The sequence below is a fragment of the Drosophila miranda genome, chromosome XL (genome assembly GCF_003369915.1).
Source record: "Drosophila miranda strain MSH22 chromosome XL, D.miranda_PacBio2.1, whole genome shotgun sequence".
Classification (NCBI taxonomy): domain Eukaryota; kingdom Metazoa; phylum Arthropoda; class Insecta; order Diptera; family Drosophilidae; genus Drosophila; species Drosophila miranda.
In genome coordinates, this window is record NC_046673.1 from 24,612,080 (window position 1) to 24,635,587 (window position 23,508).

Consider the following 23,508-nt stretch of genomic DNA (forward strand, 5'->3'; position numbering starts at 1 on the left):
ACAGGTTGAGGAATAACTCAAATTTAATCAATTGTAAAATTTGTTCTAATTATTCCAAGAAAATATTCAATCTTTAAAAATAATACAATTTGGAAATTCCCGCAAGCAAGCAACAATCATTAGTTCTTAACAAATATTTGAAAATAATTAGAAATATTCAGATTATCATCGGGATTATCTGCGTCGGAGGGACACATCCGGCGGGCCGATGGGTACTGTGCAGGTTTTAGAATTTTGTAAATATGGCTGGAGCTGGAGCTGAAGCTGGAGCTGTAACAAGTGTCTCCTGGCTACCCAAGTCAGAAGTCCTGGAATGCTTTGATCGCCAACTGGCTGGATATTGGATCAAACTGGCTGTCTTCGTAGACCCGGATGCCGTCTCTGGTAATAATGCCCAGTGGAGAAAGCTGTCGAAACATTAAACGTTGAAGGCCTTATGTTCGGATCGGATGTCCTCTCCCCGTATGGAACTTACGCTCAGCAGCTGCTTCGAGGTCAGTTTGTATCCCTTGTAGAGAGCAATCCTTTGCAGCGCCATCACACTGCGAATCCGTTGTCGCGGATCTATGGCGAGCAGCTTTCGTAGCACATCCTGTCCCTCATGTTCGAGACTGCGTACTGCGCCTGGGAGGAACTCTTCTTCGCTATCGCTGCTCCTCCTGTCCTGCAGGCAGCCATTGATCTGCGCAATGGAGGGGGCATTCGACAAGCCATCTGCCGTGTCTGCCGTGCCCAAGCTCTCCTCCCGGCGTTGGCGCAGAAGGTATTGCTTAATGTTGGGACACTGCAATGGTGGAGCAGAAAGCAGAAAGTTCGCGTCAAGAAACTAGAAACAGCATATACCCCGTACTCCCGTACCGTTCACCGTACTCTGAGCGATTCCAATTTTAGCCAAGAAAGCTATGGTTCGAAAGCTATAAGAATTGCAGACTATAAATAGAAGACCTGTTGCAACCTGCAACCTGCAACCTGCAACATGCAACCTGTTATGCTTATTGATTGCTGGCTGCTGCTGCCGATGGTCACTTTCGGTCCGAACGCCCTTATGGGCTGGATACCATAAGCGTTGTTTCAATTTCGAGCAACGACAAAAAAGAAAGAAACAGCGCACAAAAATTAGTCACTAGCTCGCAGCCATGACACATGGCAGCCACATGGAAGCCACTACCCTAATCATTATCTAAACAACTGAACTACTTATTTGGAACAGCACGCAAATACGCAAATCAAAAAAACGTCAGAGATCAAAACAGAGCAGATCCACGGACAGAGGGGACAAGGGACAGGTGACAGGTGACAACGATATTCACGGCTGCTCGGTTATTTGCTGTACAAATAATAAGAGCTCCTCACTTCGGAGCACTGAATCGCCGAAGCACCAAAGCACCGAGCATGACCTTGTCAAGTGTCTCCAGTACTATCCAGAGATGGAGCTGAGATTGATCTATAGAAGGATGGATTCATCTATCAGCAGAAACGGCTCCACTCGGAAGGAGTGTGAGGAGAAGCAGCTTTCGGAGAACTAAGGAGGAGGGTCAATGAGCCTCGTACGAGGCAGAGTAGTGGATGGTGGATGGTGGATGGATGAGACAGATTCACCTCCTCCTCAGCTTAGCTTTGGACTCTTCTCTCCCCTGCTCGATGGGGCCACTAATGCATGCAAATTGAATTCAATTAGCGGTCGACTACTTTTAAAATAGAAATAGAAAACCTCTGCTGTTGCTGTTGTTGCTGTGCTTGTGAAATGTCTGTCGTTGTTGGTTGTGGAGTATACCATATACATAGTAGGTAGTGCTCGCACTCACACATACTACGTTCAAGTTTTCCACATGCTAAACGCCAGTGTTTAGAAAATATGAAAATGCTGGAGTTAAATAAGGAAATTAGAAGTGTATCGGATTTTGCAATTAAATGCATTTCGTAGCGCATCTCGATGCTCGTTTCATACAGTCGCAGAGTCCGAATATACTCTGAACTTCACATGGAATATAAAGTCAAAAAATTCAGCACATTTATGCAGTTTGAGGGAACGCAATTGTTATGTAAAAAAGGGGGGCACTTACTGACACTGAGCAGCATCTAATTAAGTATTGCTATTGCTATTGCTGCTGCACTTGAAAATAAGATGAGGATTTACGTAGGAGGATGGGGTATTGCACGCACTTGAACTTAACCACAATGAACATTAGTGGACTGTATTATCTTTTATACTGATTGTACATTTAATATATTGGTTAATGTTGGTGGTTTACAGGGTATTTGACAACGTGTTTTAAATGGATAGCGGGCGGTCTGCGATGCGGCGTTTGGTTTCAGCTAGAATTTTTTCCGACTAACTCAACTCCGCGAAAAGAAGTCGAGCAAAAGGGAATTGGAAGATCACGCGATGCGACGCGCCCAATGCAAAAACGGAACGCATCGCTGTGTGCGTGTGCAGCTGCGGGTTTTGGCTATGCGTGTGAGAGCGTTACAGTTACGTTTTGGACATACACATGTACATACATACATATGTACACATGCAGGCAATACCAACGAAATTGTGAGCATAAAAATTGCTGCTGAAGCGGTAAAGTACAATGATGAGCATTTGAATAGGAAGCGTTAGAATACGAATGGAAATAAATCTATAGTTTCTCAACGCATATCATCCATCATGATCGTATGTACATACATATGTACATACATATGTATGTATGTACGCCGTACTTTCACTCTACGAGGCCAATACCGGAGTGGAATTGGGGAAACGTCACCCAATGATTCCAATGAGTCATTCCACACAGTGGCTGTGACAACAAAAGTCAAGGTGAGGCGTGGAGTACATGTGCACCCCAGGCCACCCCTGCAGATGCTCCACAAATCCATCCACACTGGGAAATAAATCTTCGGCTGAGGGAGGAGGGAATGCATTAGGCATTAGCCTAATGCCGAGAGATTTCGAAAGGTTTGACCTGCATTTGAAGCAACAAATTAAGCTTAATCAATGGCTGTGGCTGCTACGACTGCTACGGCTACTGTGGCCGCAAACTGACAAACAGCGACAAGTTGACAAAGTGAAACAGTTTAGGTTTTGTGCTTAGAAAAATTAAATTAAATCACAGGCAGACACAGAGTGACGAGTGACGAGCGACGAGCGGCGAGCGACGAACGACGAGGTAGTGATCAGTGGAAGGAAAGGGAAGGGGAGGCGAGGCGATCAGGCATGTGTGGTTGAGGGGGCAGGGATCGGATCCAGCAGGCAAGAGACAACAGACAAGGAGTGGCAGTTAGGCAGATGGGGGGGGGGGGGGGAGGTAGCGGCAGTGGCACTGGCACTGGCAATGGCACTGGCACTGGAACTGGCACTGGCACTGGCACTGGCGGATGGATGCCACCTTCCTGGTTCGTTGATTCAAAAACAAGTTGTGAAATGAGACGAGCGCTCCAATGATTCTGCTCTGGTTCCCTCCCGCATTAGCACCCATTTGCCATTTATTCTCATTAATTTCTATATAGAGATGTGTACATGTATGTATGTATATCTGTAGGTATTCCATCAGTATTTTGCTGATGTGTGTATTTCTGTCTATTGTACTACTACTGCTATTTGTCACTTCTGTCGCTGATAATGTGACGCATGGTAATTGTAATTGCCGGCACGTGAGCGTCGGACTGACCGCCAAACTGCCAGAACTGCCACAGAATTTGAGGAATAATCCGATTCATCGGCAGCATCTGTTATGCCATGCCATGCCATGCCATGCATGGAGATGGAGATGGAGGATGGTTCATATTTTCTTTGAACTGGCAAAAGTCATCGGTCGCTCCTCCGCCCACCTGCCACTGGCCGCCCCTCCTGGTTGGCTGGTTGGCCAATTACTCTGCCAAACGACCGACCAGGTTTGAGTGAATAGAAACGACTGAAAAACATTTTCGCAGTGATAATTATTTTTATATTTCCTAGAATTAATGTCCACAGTTAATTGTCTTAATCCATGATGCGGCTTCTAGTACTCCATGTACTTGTGCTGTACATTTGTATATTGTATCTTGTATCTTGCATAGTCAGCCGAACACAATCAACAGGTCGACAAGAAATGAACCGACAAACAAAGAACAACAGTCTGCAAAAGATTAAATTTCAAATGGCTACGTTTTTTATTCTTGTACTTCTACTTTTTCTTGCTGTCTCTGACAATTCGGCTGATGAGGCTGGAGGCTGGAGGCTGACAGAAGGCTTGAATAAAGGCGATGCAGACCCGAGAGCTCTGCAGGAAATGGTCTGCGGGACTGCGGGTAAATGCACTGGCACTTGCACAATGTACTATAATTAGCTGCTCAGCAGATAACTTTCGTATGGGTCGGTGTTTCATACAATTATAGCGCATCTGTAGTCGTTGAGCAGGAATTATAGTGGAATCACAGAAGCAAGGAAGAGGGGGATCAATAGACAAAGACGGCAACTACGCAGTAAAGAATAGTCCGTAATTTGAGAGAGAAAGAGTGAAAGAGAGTCGTCTCAGGTGGTCCGCACTCGCAACGCGCAACAGCAAACTGCGCTCTTCTCTCTCTCAACAAAGCGACGTCGAAGTGTAAAATAAGACCCGAACGAGAGTTAGCGGACCACCTTGTCTGTGAGAGAGAAGTAGAAGGAAGATCACAAAGGAATTGCTGAGAGAGAGGGCAATAGGATGATGCAATATGATGCAGTGATTATTGCGGGAGATGAAAGAAGAAGCTGGTACAAAAGGAGAGAGACAACAAAACCGCGACTCACTGCACCTAAAAATGCAGGAAAAAATGCTTCCTACGGAAGTTCGACTGTATTAAATCGAAAAACAATTGTATTGGCATAAACACACCACATTTCCCCAATCAGTCAATTCGAAACTGAAAAGCCACTTGCACACACAGACAGCGTCTAGCCTCCAGTCGCAAATTACAGAAGGCAGACCTCAAAGCTCAAGGTTCGAGGTCCGTGATCATAGGCATGGACAATGGCTAATGGAAAATCGACAATGGACATGTCTCTTCTGCAGAAAGGGCCAAGAAAATAACACTTCAATTACAGTCATTAAAATGCGTGCTGACATTAATTAGGAATTTTAAAACAGAAGAAGGGAAGAATTGAAAAGAGTGTATGTGCGCATATGTATCTATGTATGTACTATCTAGGTATGTACATCTGTATGTACATATGTACATATTTATGTGCACAGTTTGCATAGATTTCGCTGCTCTGCTCCCATGGGGGAGCGAGAGAGCAGAGCTCTGTCTCTGGCATTGTCCACCAGTTCTGCTTCTGGGCTGCTTCTGGACTTCTGTCTGGATGGGCAGTGTGTGGTGGTGGTGTATTATGCGACAATGACCTCTTTTCCGTGCTTAGGACATTCAAGGCCAATAACAAAGAGTTATGTATTCGACGCATCCATAAGATACAAGGGCGACGCGTTGCCTTTGTGGATCCCTGGTCGCTGGTCGCTAGTCGATGGTCGATGGTCGCTGGTCTCTGGTCTAGGCGGCAGCCACAGCCATATACATACATGGCTAGATGGCTACTTGGCTACATGGCTACATGGTCAGCAAAGTTAAGCGGCGAGTGCGCTTGCGCTCTTGAGCTCTTGTGTGTTGCAAGTGTGTATCTATGAGAGTGTGGTGTGGCTGCGTATGCGTGTCTGCATGTTGTTGTGGCATGTAGCAATCAGCAATGCTCTTAACACTGTGCGACAAAGCTTTTCAAAAGAATAGTCGATTGATTTTTTGTGTGTTCAGCAAATCGAAATAAATTTTTAGCCATATGGAGATTTGTACGTATGTACATATATGTATATGCATCACATAAAAATCCCAGTTGTTTGTTGTCCTGTGTAATTATATTACAGGATGATAATGATAATGATGCCGATGATAATAGTGCTGCTGCTGCTGCGGCTGCGGCTGCCCCTGCCCCTGCCCCTGTCGCTGAATCTGCGCTGTTGAGTCTACGACAATGTTAATGTTGATTGCAACGCATGCGAATTTTATATTACATGATAGCAGCAGTACCCCGTCCTCGTCCCCATGCCGATCCCAAGCCCCATCCCTTCCCACCAGCTCTGTCTGCGGACTTGGCTTCAGTCCAATCCGCGCTCCTCTCCTTTGCCCAAACCAATTCCAAGTCCAAGTCCAACTCGGAATCAGAATCCGAGTCCGAATCCGAGTATGGGTCCCCACTAAGTAAACGAAGCCGTGCCGCACTGCAAAAATTTATTGCTTTGTCCGCCTGCCGGCCTGCTGCTGCCTGCCTGCTGCCTGCCTGCCTGCTGCTTTCGTTCTTGCTGTTGCGGTCGCTGCGCTGTGTGTTGTCTGTGGCAGTGGCAGGCAGAGGAGCTCTTTGGCCTCTTTGCCGGCTGCCGGGTGGATGGGCCTCTCTGCAAACAGCAAATATTTATGCAAGTCGAAAGCATAAAAATGTCGCAAGAAAATACCCAGAGACAGGCCCCAATGCGACCATTAACCGGCCACTTGACTCTAAGCCAAGTGCTAGCCCGATTTTAATGCTAGTGCTCTTGTTCTGGTTCTGGTTCTGGTTCTCGCTCCTTCCCTTGCCACTTGGCTAGGAGGATGATGAGGATGTTGCATTGGATTTGGCTGCTGGCTTCTGGCTGCTGCGAATCTCTAGGCTTGCATCAGCATCTGCGAGTACCTTCGTTCTGGTCGTCTTTGGATTTTCTTCGTTTTATATTTATGTCGCTGGATGGCCTCAATCGGCCCTTCGTCTTGGTTTCATTGTTGTGCGATGCCCTTCCATGCGTGACGTATTCTTCTAACTTTTGGCAACGCCCTTCTCAGGGATCCACCACACAAGGGTGCTCCGTTCCCCACAGTGGCGACTGGATCCCCACTCAGAACTGATCGGGGCGCGGGGGGCTCGGGCATCACTGTACTACGAGTAGCCCCGCAACATTAGAATACGTTGTTTTTCGCGTGAATGCATTTTCCATGAACAAATCTGGGCATTGTCGTTGTGGTTGTTGCTGTTGTTGTTTCCCAAGCCATTTTATCCATGGAAATCATTGAGCAACTTAATAATTGCAATTATGCATGATTTTTCCAAACGCAAATATTTATGAGATTCATTTTTCGTGACGACGAAGGCAGAGGAGGCCGAGGAGGCAGAGCCACAGCTGGCGCCGGCCGGCCTTCAAAGTGTACATGAAACTGAGCCGCTGCTGGTCGTAAAGGTATTCGGTGGGTTCTGTATTCTAGGTACTATTTTCAAAATATTTATTATTTACTATTTGCTTTTGTGTATTTATTTACTGGTTTATTGGTTTTGCAATAGATATTCCCAGTAATAATGCTGTCAGAGCAACCAGTAGCTGCCGGATCCATGGTCAGCGCACAGGTAGTCCCCTCGATAATCCTTCCTCAGAGGGCCTCATAAAAGCCGAAACTCAAGATTACCATAAAATAATAAAATAAAAGTAGCCAGATGCTGAGCTCGGATTTAAATTGGGTTTCCCTTTTTCTTATCTTTGCTTTTGCCTGTTACTATCCCAGACCCCAGACCGAGACCGAGACCGAGACCGAGACCGTCCATATCCATTACCATCCCGTCTCAGAGTATTTCAAAACCCAATCAAAGCACGCCTCAATAAAGAGCTCTACCAGAACTTTCCGTTAAACGATTGCATGGCCTTAGATACAGGTCTCCCTTGCCTGTGCCTGTATCTGTTATCTTTATCTGTATCTGTATCTGTATCTGTAACTGTGTGTTGTATCTCTGCTGTGTGTCCGTGTGGTGTGTATCTTCGTTGTGTCGGTTCCATTTTTCGGCTGCCGGGTCTCTTTACACTCGAGCTTCGTGGGTGCCTAATTTTAGAGAGCCACATTAAAAGCGACCAAAAATCAAGAGGAGAGAGTGTGGAAGAGTGGAAGAGAAGCTGGGGGATAGATTTTTGGAAGCTTGGCGGCCAGCCCATTCTATAGAATGGAATGGAAAATTTCCATGGGTGCCCGTGCCCCCACCAATCTATCCTTTTCATGGATGGTCTGGCAGTGTCTATAAAAAGAATCCCCAGTCCCACGTCCCGCGTCCCGCGTCCAGCAGCCTTTTAAGGCCGCCCCAAAGGCATTTATCATTCTAAGATAATCAACGATCGATCGGAAATATACATATTTACAATCGACCGATGGCCAATGGGCGACTGACCAACCGATCACTGGAATCGACTGGCAGACCCAAAGCCAGAACCAAAGCCAGAGCCAGAGCCAAAGGAAAAGAAATGTCTGCAGAGAAGAAGAGAGGGATAGAGCGAGAGAGAGAGAGAGAGAGAGAGGCCCCAGCTTTGATTATGTTAATGATGTTCCCTGGGTAGATCGATGGATGCACTTAGCATCGTGCCTCATGCCCCGCACCTCGTACCTCGTACCTCGTACATCGTACCATGGATCTCTCCTCTGCAAAGCAGCAAAGTTCTTGTAGAAGTAGATGCAACGTTTAGTCGCCTCGTCTATACTTATTCCTTGTAGCCCATGTCCATGTCCATACCGGTTTCCCCCGTACGAACAGCGTACATCTTCCACCGAACACCTCTCCACTCTGTGATGAACCTCAATTAAGCATTTTTCTTTGGTCCTGGCTGATTGCTGATGTTATCATCGGTTCAACTCCATTTGAAAATCGTGCTGCGTTTAATGATGCTTATGGCAATCGATCAGCGGCTAGCGATCCTGGCTAGTTAGGTTATAAATAGCTACAGCCTTAGCCTCCTACCCCCTACCTCCTACCTCCTTTCTGGTCTTCTGGTCGTCTGGCTTTCTGTCTGCCCTGCGCGGTCTCTGCAAGTCTTACAAATCGCTGAGGCTTTAAAAATAGACAACGATCCAAACAGTTTGCTATTTATGGTGAAAGAGCTCCGGCTTAGACATTGACTTACAAAAAGAGTGGCATCCAGTGGTGGTGGATCCTGCCAAGCCCGACGTGCGACATACGACACACGACATACGCATGTGTGTGTGTGTGCATCTGTACCTTTGTATCTTTGTAAATGTATCTTTCTCTGCCGCTGCTTCTGATTCTGCCCCGTGTCGTCGTCGTCGTCGTCGTCGTCGTCGTTGTCGTCGTTGTCGTTGTCGTTGTCGTTGTCTGTGTGCCGCCGATGTTCGTGCCTAGTACTGAACTCTCGCTGTCTATGCCTCTGCTGTCTCTGCTGCTGCCTCTGCTGCTGCCGCTACTGCTGCCTCTGCCGACGTCAGCGTCAGACGTCCGTGATCTGCGCGGCGAGTGGTATATAAACGCCCCGTGTGGCTGGCATCCACTCAAAGTGTTTCTTGAAACTGACCGGTGAGAACACGCAGCGCAGCGGATTAAGAACCTCCTCCTACTAATCACAGATACTACCCGCTACTACTACTGCAACTACTTTTAACACAGTCTCTAATACAACATCTTTTTTTTCAAATATTTTTTTACACTTTTGTGCGTGTGTTGCAGCAGCAGGACGCGAAACGAAACTCGAGAACATTCCCAAATCGCCATTTCATAAACGAATACAAAGATACAAACGTATCTGTGCGATACTCAGAACAGAACCAAGTGCCAGAACCAAACGACGGTCTTCAATCTCCTAAACCAAACTACTGCAGCTACTTCGACATAAGCCAGAGGTGAGTGTTGGTGTTCGGGGTGGGGGATTGGGTTATTGGGTTATTGGGGGTTGGGTGTTGGGCGTTGGGGGTTGGGGCTTCCATCCCCCCAGTAAGGACCACAAAAATTTAAATTCTATATCGAATATCTTGGCTGACTGCCCGACGGACTGCACCTGAATGTGCCTTATCTGCATCTGCAGATCCTTTAAATACACAAAATGTATCTAAATGCCTCTCGGGGACCCGTTTGTGTTGCCCCTTCCCCCTCCACCCTCCACCCTTCTTTTCTGCTGCGGCTGTGGCGGGCAACGTTTGTGCGAAACAAGTTTTGGATTTTCTTGGTTGTTAGACTTGGCTTTAGACTTAAATGCAGTTTCAGCTGACAGGCTCTGCTCATAAATTACAAAGATCGTATCGTATCGTACCGTACCGCATACTTTGAGATACATTTAATGCCCGGCGCGTTACATAATACAAATGCAGACACACGCCACACGACACAGAAATCTAGGCCCCCTCTGGAATCGTCAAATTTCTCTTTAGGCGGGCACGGCACTCTAATCGGAGCTGATCCGATCTGTGAGGCCACTATGAAACCAAAAAACAATCTTCAGGAATGCGACAGCTCAAGACAGAATCCAATCGAATCGAATCGAGCCGATTTAGGTCGTGTCTGGGTCTAGGAAGAGCCGTTAGTTTTTTGATGATTTCTTTAATTTGTGTCTTTGTGAATCGATTTTATTGCTAATCCAATCCAACAACAAAATAAAGCTACCAAAATAATTAGCATAAGGAAATGAGCAGAGCAGAGCAGCGCACGAATTTGCAAGTCGCAAAGCCACAGTCCGTCCGAATTATAATATGAATTTGAATACTGAAAGCCACAGCCAAAGCCCTGTGTCTTCAGATCGTTAATCCATGCAAATGTGGGCCAATCATCAGAAGATCCATAATTAGAGATAGGGTTAGAAACATAAGACAGGGCAGGGGACTCTCCCGACTCGCTTCTCCCATGTGGCGCCATGCCACACGACACACGCCACATGCCACAATCCACGAGCCGCAAGCCGCAAGCCGCAGACCGGGCATAAGGTCCACGAACTGTGCAACCCACCCGCAACCGAATTCAATTGTAATTTTCCGCCAGTTCTCGAGAGCGCGGTAAAATTTGATTTAATCGAATTACAAAAGAACGTTTTTCAAAAAAATGGAATGGAATGGGATGGGATGGGGCGGAAGACGTAACGCTGAAGCACGGATCGGATGATGAATGGAATGGAATGGCGAAGCGAATTCAAACGGAATAGAAAGTCCAGCTTGGGGGGCGAGACCGAGACCAGACCATTGTGCAGCTGGCTGTCAGGCTGGCAATCAACTGATGTAATAATATTTCAATTACCGACCAGCCTGTCCAGCCCATCCAGCCCAGAGATGTAATTACTTAAAGGTGGTGTCGTCCGCTCTCGATCTCTGTTCTCAGAGAGATAAGCGCTTGAAAAAGATGGCAAACGTTTTACGTTGCATACTGACAAGCGGATGGTCCTCGAAAGAGAGCAAGTGTGGGGATGGCACCACCTTGCCCAGTCCAGTCTGCAGCAGGCTGTAAGATATATGTACCACTCACAGTCACAGTCACAGTCAAAGTCACAGTCACAGTGACAGCCACAGTTTTTGTGACATTTTCTGAATGCTATAGATACATATATACATATATCTTATACCATTATTAAACACTATCTTCTCTCTCTTTTGTGTGCCTTGTGGGTGTGTCTCGTTGCAGAATGAAGTGTCAACTGCTTTTCGTGGCCACCGTATGCCTGGTCACTGTATGGGCGCTCCCGGTGCCCGATGAGGAGGTGGCTATTCAGCCGGATGCCGGATCCAAGGCTGAGCTATTGGGCAAGACTGTCCAGACCAATCCAATTGAGCCGGCTCCCTTCAAGCCGGAGCCCTTCGCGGAGAAACCACTGGAGCCCAAAATCGAAGCCAAAACTGTTCCCGCCGCACCCGTCGCCGCTCTCGAGCCTGCTGCCAGCATTCCAGCAGCAGCATCCGCATCCGCTGAGCCAGCCAAGACAGAGCTCAAGTTGAGCGCCCCCGATGTGGAAACTGCTCCGGCCATACCCGAGAAGGTCAATGCTGATGAGGTCAAGTCTGTCGAGAAGAAGCTGCCGATTGCCCCTGAGGAGCCCCAGACCAAGACCCAGACCCAGCCCATTGACACACCTGTCGAGGCCGAGAAGAAGCAGGAGAAGGCCGCCCGCACCGAGGAGGAGGAGCCGATCGAGGCTCCCAAGGCCATTCCATTGGTAGAGGCCCCAGCGCCAGTCGCTAATGCCGAGGTCCAGAAGCAGCTTGTCGATGAGGTCAAGTCCCAGGAGCCCAAGATTGACGCCAAGTCTGCCGAAGAGCCAGCCATTGCCGCTCCCACTGCTGCCGCCGATGCCGAGAAGGAAGCCCTGACCCCTGAGAAGCAGCCCGCCCGCCAAGAGCGAATCAGCGAAGTCGAGCAAAAGGACGAGAAGGCTGCTGCACCAGAGGCTGCCTCCTCGGTACCTGAAGTTCCAGCTGCTCTTCCGACCGCCGCTCCAGCAGAAGCTGCCAAGTCAGAGACCAACATCCAGGTGATAACTCCAGTCGTTTCACAGCCAGAAAAGAAGTCGATTGAGGGCGGAGTAGCCCCAGGCAGCATCACGCCCGCCGCTGCACCCGCCGCTCTGGCTGCCCAAGCCAAGTCAGCCCCAGCCGAGCCCCAGCAGGCCAGCAAGCCCGAAGAACAGGTCTTGAAGAACATCCCCGAGGTGGTGGCTGCCGAGCCCGCCAAGGAGCAACAGGGCCAGACAGCTCCCGTGGCTTCCGATACCATTGCCAAGACCCTGCCAGAGGAGACCGTGTCAGAGGTAGCTGCAGCTCCAGTTGCCGAGGCCAAGAAGATTGATGAAGCACCAGTTGCTCAGCCCATTGCTGCAGCCCCAGCCCCAGCCCCAGCTCCAGCAGCACCTCTTGCCACTGTCGCCGAGCCAAAGAAGTCGTCGGAGGAGAAGTCCGAGTCAAAGAATGAGGAGTCTTCGGAGTCCAAGGAGTCGGATGAGAGCAGCGAATCCAAGGAGAACGTTTCCAACTAGAGATAGAACGAGAGAGCGAGAGAGAGAGAGAGAGAGAGAGAGAGAGAGAGAGAGCTTTACACCCTTAAACCTTTAAACCGCAGCGTACCCGAACGGCAATCTTCAGCCCCCCGTACACCTCTAGACCCCAATTCCCAGACCCCCGAGCACCACTGTCACCACTGTCAGCCAGCGCCTTAATATTACGATCGTAGTTAGTGGTATTCTTAGTTGTAAACGATAGTGTCGAGAGTGGAGTGGAGAGGAGAGCAAAAGCAGAACAAACAAAAATCCATAAATACGAAGATCCAGATAATCCACAGTCCATCAAAGCGAAGATCGGGATTGAATCCCCGCAGCGGAACACGCACACACAATAGAATGGAATGCAAGGGATGCAAGGAACATACAAATAGCAATAACAATAACAATAACAAAACAAACAAACAGGACAAACCGCTAAGATGGCATAAAGTTATACTTATAAATTAAATTTAATTAATGTAATTTTAATTAAATTTTAGTCATTGCAAGACAACAACACACCCACACCCACACCCACATCTACATCCCACCCTAGATCCTGTATCCCCCCCTAACACAACACTATCAACTATGTATCTTTCTCTACGAGTAGGTTCCTCCCCTGTATACGATGATGATCCCATTCAGCAGCAGCAGCAGCAGCAACGAAAGGCGGCAGACAGGCATCGGATATCGGATGTATGGTATAATATTAATAATTACTAATTAATAATATTATAAATGAAATTCATCCTTTTTTTTGAATTGAGTTTTAAATTAATGAAACTACATTTAATACGATGATAGTGGTATAGCGTATATATGAGCAGAAATATATATATGATTTTATATAGACTGAGAAAATTCTTAAATAAAAAGCGAAAAAATTAAAAAAAAAAAAAAAAAAAACACACACACACAGCGTTTATCAATCCTCAAAGAGCTTTGGGAAACCTTGGGGTTGGGTTCTATCCTCCCTCTCAACTGAACAGCAATTATAAGCGACAATTGGCTGAGATCTACATACATACATATGTAACTACAACTGGCTTTGGCTTGTCCAATTACAGAATTACAGAAGTACAGACTTCAACAGGCACTAGTTGGAAGCAGTCTGTCGTCTGTCCTCTGTCTATGCCGTCTGTTAGTGGCTCAGTCAATGGCGCTATCCGTAAGCTGCATCCGTGGTGTGGTCGAATTACAGACCCCGATCCACACTACTACAGCTGCACAGCTGTACAGTTCTACAGAGTCGGAGAGTATCAAGTATTCTCCATAGATGCGCCGAACATGCACCTGCAAACCAGTTCCACTTCGTACTGCGTTGTACGCTAGATGTATCGCAGCAGGCCAGACCAGACCAGATTAGTTTAAATTAGATTACCGACATGGCACATGCTCACACATTCTCAATGGGAATTACTGGTTACTGGCTACCGACTTTGCTCGCTTACCTTCTGCGTTAGCATCTGACAGGCAATGACGCCCAAGGCCCACCAGTCCACTGCATGACCGTAGGGTTCGCCGCATAGTACTTCGGGTGCTGGAATGAGATGAGAGCGAAGAGAGCGAACGTTTACCCACCCGACAAAACAGTTTTTGGTGAAGGAAGAAAACAAATAAACAAAAATAATAACCAAAAACAATCAACTATGAATAGTATTTTGTTCTTCGGCAAACCGAAGAGTGGACTGATGAAGGATATAGGGATATAAGGATATGTGGGGGAGGGGCAAGGCTATCGAAAATCCATTTATTTTGATTACAGCTATGCTATCTACATACGAGATAGACTATCGGTAGAATATCGGATTCGAAACGATTCGAAAACTCAGCTAAATATGGAATTTCTAAAGAGGATTTAGTATGGTTTTGAATACATGGATCATGGTTTATGGTTTATGGTTTATGGTTTACGGTTTATTGGATTAAATTGATCAAAATCAAGGCCAATTACATTTCTAATTTGTGTTCAGGTTCTGTGTGATTCAAAGGTTTTATTCTGCTTAATTCGATTTTACAATAATTGTTTAATTGCAAAGTACATTTATGGTTTATGGTTGGTTGTTGTTTACGTTTATAGCTTGGACATACACACATACATACACATACATACAGACATGACATCGATTTACATAGATACAGACATACGTTCGTTCGATTCAATTCGATTCGATTCGGTGCGCCAGTCGCCAGTCGCGCCAATCGCTAATTAAATTTAATAAACTAATAAAACACCATGCAAAAGTACACAAGTTCCAAGTGCAACAGATTTTTGTGCTGCTGCTGTATACAGGCACCACACCACACCACACCACTCTCATCTGCTACTGATCTTTTCCATAGCAGGAGACAGTATTATCGTCCTATCATATCCATCTGCGCATATTCATATCATATTTTCAGCCATCTTTGAGCCAGCTTTGAGAGTTCATTTCCCATTCAGACCCAATGGATCGATCATCAATTTGAATGCTCTCCAGCTTCGGGTGTAGTTTCAAGTTAGTAGAACTTCTAGGAATTATCATACGGCTCTCTTCTCTCCTCTCCTCTCGCTTCTCTTTCGTCTGGTACTTGCTAAAACTATAATTTAATCACTACAAGTACAATCACAATCATTTCAAAATAATTACCGCCGTCCTCTGATTCTCTCACTCCTCTCTTTGCATATTTGTTTTTTTTTTTTACACGGATCGATAACATAGTATTAATTAAGTAACACGTTGGTTCAAGCCACTATAGTTAGTGGTGCCTGCTAGCAGCCATTTGAATGGAATAGCTTGACGATTGAAGATTGACGACTGCCGCACCGAATCCACACTTAAATGTACGCATACAGATACATAGATACTTTTTCCCTTAGGTCTAGGAGTGCTCAAGATAAGCTTTGGAGCAAGAGACACGCGTGGGCCGTTTTATTGATTGATTGATTGGTGGGGTGTTTGGCCCACTAATGAATGAGTTTAGCCTAAGATTTTGTTGTTGTTGTTAAATTAGCCGGTATCTAAAGCAGATTTATCGATACAATTACTGATCAAATCTAATGTATCTTTTACTTTTACTTTAACGCTTGGTCCATCAATGAGTAAAACTCTGTATCTGTTTCGGTTTCGGTTTTGTTTCTTTCTGCTTCAATCCATTTCACTTAGTTTTGTGATTAAAGAAAAAGTATACCATAAATCCTATACTTCCTGCTACAGCGCTCTCATCCATTCTGGCATTATATCCGTCCTACTCTTTTGCATGGAACACACTAAAACAAACATTTTCTAAAGGGACTGGTCCAACTCCTACTCCTATCTCTATCTCTACCTCTACAGCTCGAAACTCTTCTGATTAAAAACCATTTAATGATTGTAAATACAAACAGCGAAGCGATACTCTATATGCTCTACAGATACAGATGTGCTACAGATCGCGGCGCTCACTAAGAACTGGACTGCACTAAGAAGCGGCACAAGGGGCTTGATAATATAAAAACTATAGATCACGCAGTGTACCTCCTCTCGAGGGAAGGGACTGTAGCCGACACATTAGCAGCTAACTCGAATGAAAGTTCCTCAAGCTTTAGCACTGAATAATCTGAAGATGGATGATGGATCTTTCTACATATTGCATGTTGCAATTTCTGGCACTCTACCGCATCAGATTCGTATCTGCACTAACAAAATAATTAATAACTAACAACTAAAAGTATTAACAAAGCGAGCTTTGAGGGAGTCCAAAGGGAGTCCCTTTACATAATATATTGAAGCTCCGGCTGGGGGGGGGTACACAATAAATATTTAACTACTTCGTACTCCTATCAGCATTAAAAATGGCTCTGATTTGGAACGCAACGAAACACTTGAAGCCCATGAAGCAGCAGAAATACATTGTAACGAAATACGTTGCACAAACTGTACGTTTCCAGAACTAAGAAATAATAGTCACAAAATGTTAAAGTTCTCGGTCGCGGGCTTCGTATTCCGATTTGAATTTGTATTATTTGCTCACTTGTCTTGGAATTTCTACAGTAGTAAAACTCGGGCTCCAGCTCCTGCTTTAGCCAGTCACATTGCGAGCGTCTCCTTGATGATCTTTTTCATGGCATTGCCCATGGAGGGTGCTGCTGAGCCAGAGGTGGAGTAATCGAACTTGAACAAATACGGCTGAACATCGGGGAAGGATGTGTCGAAGATCAGGTCCAGCTCGCTCTGGCTGGGTGTCTTGGGCACATAGTCGTGCCGATTCATCAGCTCCGTAATGTATATGACTTTTTCGGTTAGGAGATCAGAGACGTTCTCGCGACACAGCTGCCGCTCGTCCTCGTTCTCGTGCTTGATCAGATCGAGGTGCACCGTCCACACCTCCCACGGTATGGACTCCTGCGGGAACGGCCAGCGGGTCTTCTTCTTCTGAAAGAACTCCAAGCTTATCTGCCCCGAGCCGCAGCTCTCGTTGGAGCGCAGCTTTTCACTGAACAGGTTGATGGCTCGCTTCACCTTGTGCGTCAAGCTGTCGGAGGTGCAGCACACATAGGTGAAGTCGATGAAGTTGCAGTCGACATCCGTGTAGCCGACAGTACCGATCGAGTACTGGGCGTCGCCCGTGTACATGAACTTGCCGAGGCAACGATGGAAGAGTACTGTCTGGAAGATGGTGGTCACCGCCTCGTCCACCTGCAGACCCTCCATAGTCAGGTCGAACACTTGCGAGCGTGCGTTCATCGTGATATACAGTGCTTAAGGGAGGTACTTTCTTGAAGGATGGATGCTTGAGGGCTCTGCTGTTCTTGCTCTCCCTTGCCACACAATGATTCCCTTTCTTATTTAACTTTAGGTCTGCTCACAGATTCAATTACCTTCTGCCTGTAATTGCCTACATTTGGATTCTTATTTACATTCAACTTAGTTTCTATATGGTATGCGGTATGCGGCCTGTCCTGTTCTGCCCTGACCTGCGCTGTCTATTTGTCTATACTGCTTTTGTTCCCTGCTGCTAGATTGTATGGGGTTTGTGTGAGTTTTCCTTTTTGGGGAAACTTAACACCTTCTTTGAACGGTTTGAATTTGATTTGGATCGATGGATCGGCGTCTCTTACTAGCTAAACACAAGTGTTTTGTTGGTTTTTATTGGTAATTGTTTTTTGTTTGTTTGTTTGCTTTAAGTTGGTTTAGATCGTACCCATGTATTTGAAAGTGCCACATATGGTGCGCGTATTTGCACCCAGTTTGAGCCACTTGCTAAGCCCGAAGTCCGTCAGCTTGATGTGAAATTGTTGCGTTAGCAAAATGTTCTCTGGCTTCGCATCGCGATAGATGATGCCGGCGTTGTGCAGGAAATCTGTAAGGGAATAGCCACAGGTCAATACAGGAAAGTGCTCATGTATGATTGGGTATAATCAGGGGTATAATCAGGGCTATTGCTAACGCTTTTGCAATTTGATATTTGCTTTCCGCTATCGGAAGATGATTCACAGCCGTACAATCAATCCGCCATTCATTAACTCACCGATTGCTAGTGCAATCTCTCCAATGTACAGGCGCACTAGGTCAATGGAGAAGTGAACAATTTTCGAGAACAATTCGCCATTCGGTATGTATTCGGATACTGCAGTAGAGATGAGAGAATCAGGGGTCAGTTGTGTGCGAAATGATGAAAGGAACAACAAAAGGAGCAACATTCTAAGTCAACATACGAATGTGAAGATTGTGACGGTTCTGCCACAGATCTATTTGCTGCACGATGAACGGATGATGACCGCAGACTTTCTGTATATCCGCCTCGTCCTTTATCTGTCTAACGCTGTTGTCCTCGATTAGCTGCAATGCAATGCGTAAATCGAGAGTTACTAAAAATACTTGAACCAGAGGGTCTGTATCTGTCGTCGAGGAACCTTACCTTTGATTTCTTAAGAACTTTGAGGGCATAGCACGAACTATTGTCCGTCCTATTGCACACTTTGAAGACCACACCGAAGGCTCCCTTCGCCACAAGATGTTCAATCTGGAACTGTTCGTTGCGGCTGGCTTCCTTGAAATGCGAGCTAAATATTGAATTCGTCAGTGGACGGTGCCATTGCGTTTTTCTGCGACGGAAGCCCTGTAGCGATGTCGAGCTGGAACAAAATTTTAGTACAATATTAATATGACTGCCACTAGGATTTTAAGATACGGACGGACTGGTCTGTCGTACCTCTTGCGTGTCGCCTTGTTCCGATGCCGGAAGGAATTGCGAGCCGCCGAAAAGCTCCAATTAACGCGCCCGCCGCTAAGACTGCCTAGGCTCCAGGTGGAAAGCTGCTTTATTCAGAGAGAGAGAGAGAGAGAGAGCGAGAAATTTGAAAAGTTAATTGTGCAGAAAGCTTGTGTCTTTTTGTGAATATTTATTTATTTCAAAGCAGCCGCCGCCAAAAACGATCGTCGAACAGCTGAGCGCAACGTAAAAAAAACGAGCGAGCGAGACGGCGCACACACACACATACGGCTGTACAGTGGTGTCCCACGAAACTGGTCAGGTGTGTAATCCACAGGCGATGGCTAGGAGGGTGGTTGGTGGGTTTGTTCAAGATAACGTTATATGTATGTGTCTACTGCCTGGGGAATTTCTAGAAAGAATCTCTCCGATAGCAGCTCTTGAATTATTTTACTCTTAAAGGTCTCATGGAATCCATCCCGAAAAGCCGCGTCTGTAGCGGCCCGTTCATTCCTTGAGTGAGGTCACTTGTACCTCCATATGTTTACGCATACATCTGCACATGCATGATTTATGCACATACATATGCATGTGAATGTGCACTCGTTTTATGTTTTCGATGTTTTTCGTTTTGAACTGTGCTCCCCAACTGAGATTAATAGGCAAAAGAGGGCGAACATTTTGATCGAAATTCCTTTCCCTTCCCACATGAAAGCAAGTGAAAGAAAGAGAGAACACATATTTGATAACGCTTACTCTATATGCTTAGTACATATGTATGTATGTATTATATATTTCCATACATGTTTGTATTCTGATGACGCCAGAATTTGCGCAGCGGTAAATAGCATGACAATGAAATTTGCGAACGCGGAAATATGTATATGTGTATACACTACACGCACACACACACATGCATATATATGTTTATGCAAATGAAATTTTGTACTCAAAATGAAAACATTAGAAAAGTGCGGAAGTTTACTGTTAACAGAAGAGCCCTAACACGTGCTCTTCAGCCCAGAATTTGGTGGCCTGGAAATCTTGATCAAACTGAGATCGGTCGGAGAGAACGGAGAGAGTATAGCCAGAGCCAGACCGCGTCGTAATTCATTTGCTGCCCATTCGATGGGAAAATACGAAGCATACACCAGTCAATGACGCAGTATTTATTTTTACAGCAGACAACGGAAAATAAACAAATACTGATGACAAAAAAGTATGTGGACAACAGCGGGAAAAGGCACCTCTATCGGTACAGTACATATCTACAGTAAATGTACATATGATACATACATATGTACTGTGTTATCAGCCCATGTGGCCCATATTGTACGAACCTGCTGCAAGCGTGGTTGTTGTTGTTGTTGCTGCTGCGGCTGCTGTAATCCTACCGTTGTCGCACAACTCAAAGTCGATGCAGCAGCAGCTGCTGCTGGTTGTAATTCTGCCTCAGCTGTGACGACGCCGATGCTGTTGCTTGCCACTGGCTCGGGCTCAGGCTCGGCCTGGGGCTCTGGGTGGGCAGGAGGTCTCTGTAGGGATTTTCTACTGCTGCCGCCACAGCCAAAGGTTGTCGAAGGTAGCGAATGTTGTCGTCTCTGTGGTGGTTCTTGTTGCTGCTGCTGCTGTGGCCTCGTCGTGGATGCAGTTCCAGTTGCAGTTGTGGGCGCTGCTTCTGTTTCGATTAGTTCATGGCGTTGTGCCGCTGCTTCACGAGTGCTTTGCGATGTCCTTCTGTTTTCATGCCTTGTTTGCGAGTTGCCCATCAAAAACTTCCACTCGTACTAATCAATTCCGTAGTTTTTACCCGTTCGTTTATTTGTTGTTGTTTATGCACACTCACACCGCACGCGCACACCAAGACAACACACCACACTCTTCTCACACACGCCACGCTCAATCAAACTCCGCTCCGCTCGCACTCGCACAAGAACTGACGCAGGCACTGAGGCCAAAAAGGCACTACAATTGCGCAATCACTAAATTATATTGCAGAAAAAAAACACAAAACGAAAACTCGAGAGAGCTCCCACTCTAAACAAGACAATAATTTAGTTAGAGCCGTTTTAAGTTTTCTTTTATTTTGTACCCTCTATTGTTGTTGTGCGAGTGGAGGATGTGATGTTAGATAGATATATCGATATTTTTGTATGTTCATGATATATTTGTGGAAACGCGATGTGTCAACGCGGTAACATTAAAGTGGACATTTTTGGAATGGGCATACCCGCAACTACAACCACATTTATTTCTGAGTTCGGTGCAAATTGACACTATTTTTCTACTGTATCAGGTCGTTAGATCTAAAATACCCGCGACTCTTGATTACACTTCGATGTCATTGACTTAGAAGGAATATCGATACTTTTGTGCGATAAGTGCAACTCTAATTGTTTATGTGGTCTGGTCACATTCTTTTTACTCATTTTCCAGCACTTACACGCCCCGCTTGCAATAATTTGCTTTACTTTTACAATTTTCTTAGTATTAAATAGATATTAGTTTTCTTTGGACTACGATAAAAGTTGCTTACATATACATATATATAAAAGAACAATGGACTTCGCTTCACTGAGCCTGGACGAGATCATCGAGCGGCGACAAATGAGGAGCGCTCATGGCGGCCGTCCAAGTGACAAAAAATTGTAAGTGTAAAAAGCGAAGCTGGAAAAAATGCAAGAAAATGGCGTTTTAATGGCATTGTCCCTTGTCTGCCTCACTCTGTTTAACGCAGCAATCCGAATGCCAACAACAACAAGATGCGAAAACTGGTAAATCGACCAGCATTCAAGGCCGGAGGGGCAGGACTGGCGTCGTCGTCGGATCAGCCGGCCTCGCGAACCTATGACGCCCGCAACAAGATTATACAGAAGACACGTGCAAAAATAACAGACGCACGCGATGTGCTCAACCAGAACATGCGCGAGTCCGGCATTGATGCCCGCCAGCTGCTGATCAACCGAAAGAAACTACTCCGCTCGATCCCTGTGGAATACTGCGAGTCTGATCCTGAAATTACTGCCATTGAGGGCGAACGCATGGCTCGCCTTCAGATGGGGCGAAAGAATCTCCGCCGTCCACAGATGGAGATCCGCCGACCAATGCCTCTGGAATACACCGATGAGATCGTGGATCATGAAGATCGAGGCCACTTTGGCCAGCGCATGGTTACCATGTCGAATCGACAAAAACCGTGGGACGCCTTTAATCAGCAGAAAGCTTTAGCGCCCATCTCTTCTTCGGTTGGTGACCGGCCCTCGGCCAAACCGTTCGCACCACGCGGCTATGTGGACCATGACAATATGCAGGATCTCGAGGATGGTAAGTCTTGTTTGGCTCCCCATCCGACTCTCACTCTCACTCTGACACTGCGTTTTTCACAGAGGTAATCCACTCCGCCGTGCATCTGAGGACCAACAACAACATGCAGCCGTCGTCTCGCTATAACTTTGTCAACTTCAACATGAACCGAGATAGAGATGACGACGTGGAGATGTCGACGGCGGCTCCACCGCAGAACAACCATGCCAGCAACCCGTTTTCCATTTACGAGGCGGCCCGAAACCGTATCGAGCGCCCCATGCTGCCGGCACCGCACATTGTTGCCCGCACGGAGTCGGGTCCGGGCCCGGAGCACTTTGAGCGAAGTCGGCGTCAGGTGGCTGCCACTTCCAATCTGTCGGACTCTTTGCGGGCACGTCTGTTCGGCAGCGAGCCCGATCGCCGCGTGTCTCATGGCATCTATGCCAACGAAAACAAGGGACAGGGACTGGCCAATAGCAGCTTGTCCGAACGTCGCTCCGCGCCACTTGGGGTGGCCAACAACAAGAAGGGCTATCGGCTGCTGGTGAGCAATCTCCATTCGAATGTGACTACTTCGGACATTCGGGAGCTGTTCAACGACATCGGGCCCATGTACGATGCCCACGTGGTGCGTCCTGGCACCGCTGAGGTCATTTTCAAGAGTCTAGAGCACGCCGAAATAGCCGTCGACGCGTACCATCACCGCGAGTTCGATGGCCAGCCGATGCACTGCGTGCTGATTAATCCGCACTCGTCCAATCGCTCGGCACACTCAGCCAGGTAAGTCGTCCCGTATATCCCGTGTTACTAGAGTATTCTAACACCCAATCAAACCCACTTGCAGCTCACGTACTGTCACCACAAACTCATCTGGCGTCGAGGTAGACATAGATGCTCTTCACTCTGTCCTATTCCGCGATCGCTAATCGACTGATCGCATGATCGACTGATCACCTGATCACCTGATCGGCTGCTGCGGACTGACGCAATTAGTAAATTAGTCAAAAGTAAACTAAAAACATCCTTCATACATATTCTATGCAACCCGCATGCTATTCCACATGCATCCTACATCTAAGCGGATCCGATTTTAAATGATTTTTTTCATCAATTCACCCACACAGAGCGCATGTTAAAATAAATAAAATACTTAACTAGACAAATGGCTTCTGGAAGGTTTCTAGACACTAGTTTTCCCAGTACTTTCGGTCATCGAATATATATTTTTTAGGCACGCTCCGAAGAGAAAGGTCGTTAGCAAGGAATTCGGATGTTCGGGTGCCCT

The 23,508-nt window shown here is 46.4% G+C and overlaps 4 protein-coding genes across 6 annotated transcripts; 2 read left to right on the forward strand and 2 right to left on the reverse strand.

Moving 5' to 3' along the window:
• Positions 1–27: 27 nt before the first annotated feature.
• LOC108153632 (serine/threonine-protein kinase S6KL) lies at positions 28–21,052 on the reverse strand. Of its 3 annotated transcripts, none has more exons than XM_017283746.2 (9): positions 20,258–21,052; positions 18,918–19,021; positions 18,624–18,840; positions 18,421–18,544; positions 18,234–18,332; positions 17,907–18,065; positions 14,195–14,283; positions 476–784; positions 28–407 (listed from the first exon to the last, which is right to left on the reverse strand). In XM_017283746.2, exons 1-9 carry the CDS (start codon positions 20,684–20,686, stop codon positions 300–302), a joined length of 1,638 nt encoding a protein of 545 aa, XP_017139235.1. In that variant the 5' UTR covers positions 20,687–21,052; the 3' UTR covers positions 28–299. The 3 variants fall into 3 exon arrangements, with proteins under 3 accessions (XP_017139235.1, XP_017139228.1, XP_017139251.1); XM_017283739.2 differs by having other exon boundaries at positions 18,918–19,024; XM_017283762.1 differs by lacking the exon at positions 20,258–21,052 and adding an exon at positions 19,721–19,783.
• On the forward strand, positions 9,217–13,595 carry LOC108153670 (protein bangles and beads). Its single transcript, XM_017283787.2, has 3 exons — positions 9,217–9,307; positions 9,458–9,630; positions 11,393–13,595. Exon 3 carries the CDS (start codon positions 11,394–11,396, stop codon positions 12,735–12,737), a length of 1,344 nt encoding a protein of 447 aa, XP_017139276.1. The 5' UTR covers positions 9,217–9,307; positions 9,458–9,630; position 11,393; the 3' UTR covers positions 12,738–13,595.
• On the reverse strand, positions 14,694–17,900 carry LOC108153679 (autophagy-related protein 101). The gene is made up of 2 exons (XM_017283798.1): positions 15,374–17,900; positions 14,694–15,323 (listed from the first exon to the last, which is right to left on the reverse strand). Exon 1 carries the CDS (start codon positions 17,447–17,449, stop codon positions 16,793–16,795), a length of 657 nt encoding a protein of 218 aa, XP_017139287.1. The 5' UTR covers positions 17,450–17,900; the 3' UTR covers positions 14,694–15,323; positions 15,374–16,792.
• A 278-nt stretch (positions 21,053–21,330) lies between the features above and the next one.
• LOC108153661 lies at positions 21,331–23,386 on the forward strand. The gene is made up of 4 exons (XM_017283776.2): positions 21,331–21,565; positions 21,655–22,241; positions 22,304–23,003; positions 23,068–23,386. The coding sequence occupies exons 1-4, from the start codon at positions 21,477–21,479 to the stop codon at positions 23,147–23,149; spliced, it is 1,458 nt and encodes a 485-aa protein (XP_017139265.1). The 5' UTR covers positions 21,331–21,476; the 3' UTR covers positions 23,150–23,386.
• The last annotated feature ends 122 nt before the right edge of the window (positions 23,387–23,508 follow it).

Bases quoted from the DNA above. Each gene is read 5' to 3' on its own strand.
- LOC108153670 (XM_017283787.2), top strand. From the start codon at position 11,394: ATGAAGTGTCAACTGCTTTTCGTGGCCACCGTATGCCTGGTCACTGTA.
- LOC108153679 (XM_017283798.1), bottom strand. From the start codon at position 17,449: ATGAACGCACGCTCGCAAGTGTTCGACCTGACTATGGAGGGTCTGCAG.
- LOC108153632 (XM_017283739.2), bottom strand. From the start codon at position 20,686: ATGGGCAACTCGCAAACAAGGCATGAAAACAGAAGGACATCGCAAAGC. The intron at 18,066-18,233 runs GTGAGTTAATGA...ATTCCCTTACAG, and splicing joins AGAGATTGCACTAGCAATCG to ATTTCCTGCACAACGCCGGC. The intron at 408-475 runs GTAAGTTCCATA...ATGTTTCGACAG, and splicing joins CCTCGAAGCAGCTGCTGAGC to CTTTCTCCACTGGGCATTAT.
- LOC108153661 (XM_017283776.2), top strand. From the start codon at position 21,477: ATGGACTTCGCTTCACTGAGCCTGGACGAGATCATCGAGCGGCGACAA. The intron at 21,566-21,654 runs GTAAGTGTAAAA...TGTTTAACGCAG, and splicing joins CGTCCAAGTGACAAAAAATT to CAATCCGAATGCCAACAACA. The intron at 22,242-22,303 runs GTAAGTCTTGTT...CGTTTTTCACAG, and splicing joins TATGCAGGATCTCGAGGATG to AGGTAATCCACTCCGCCGTG.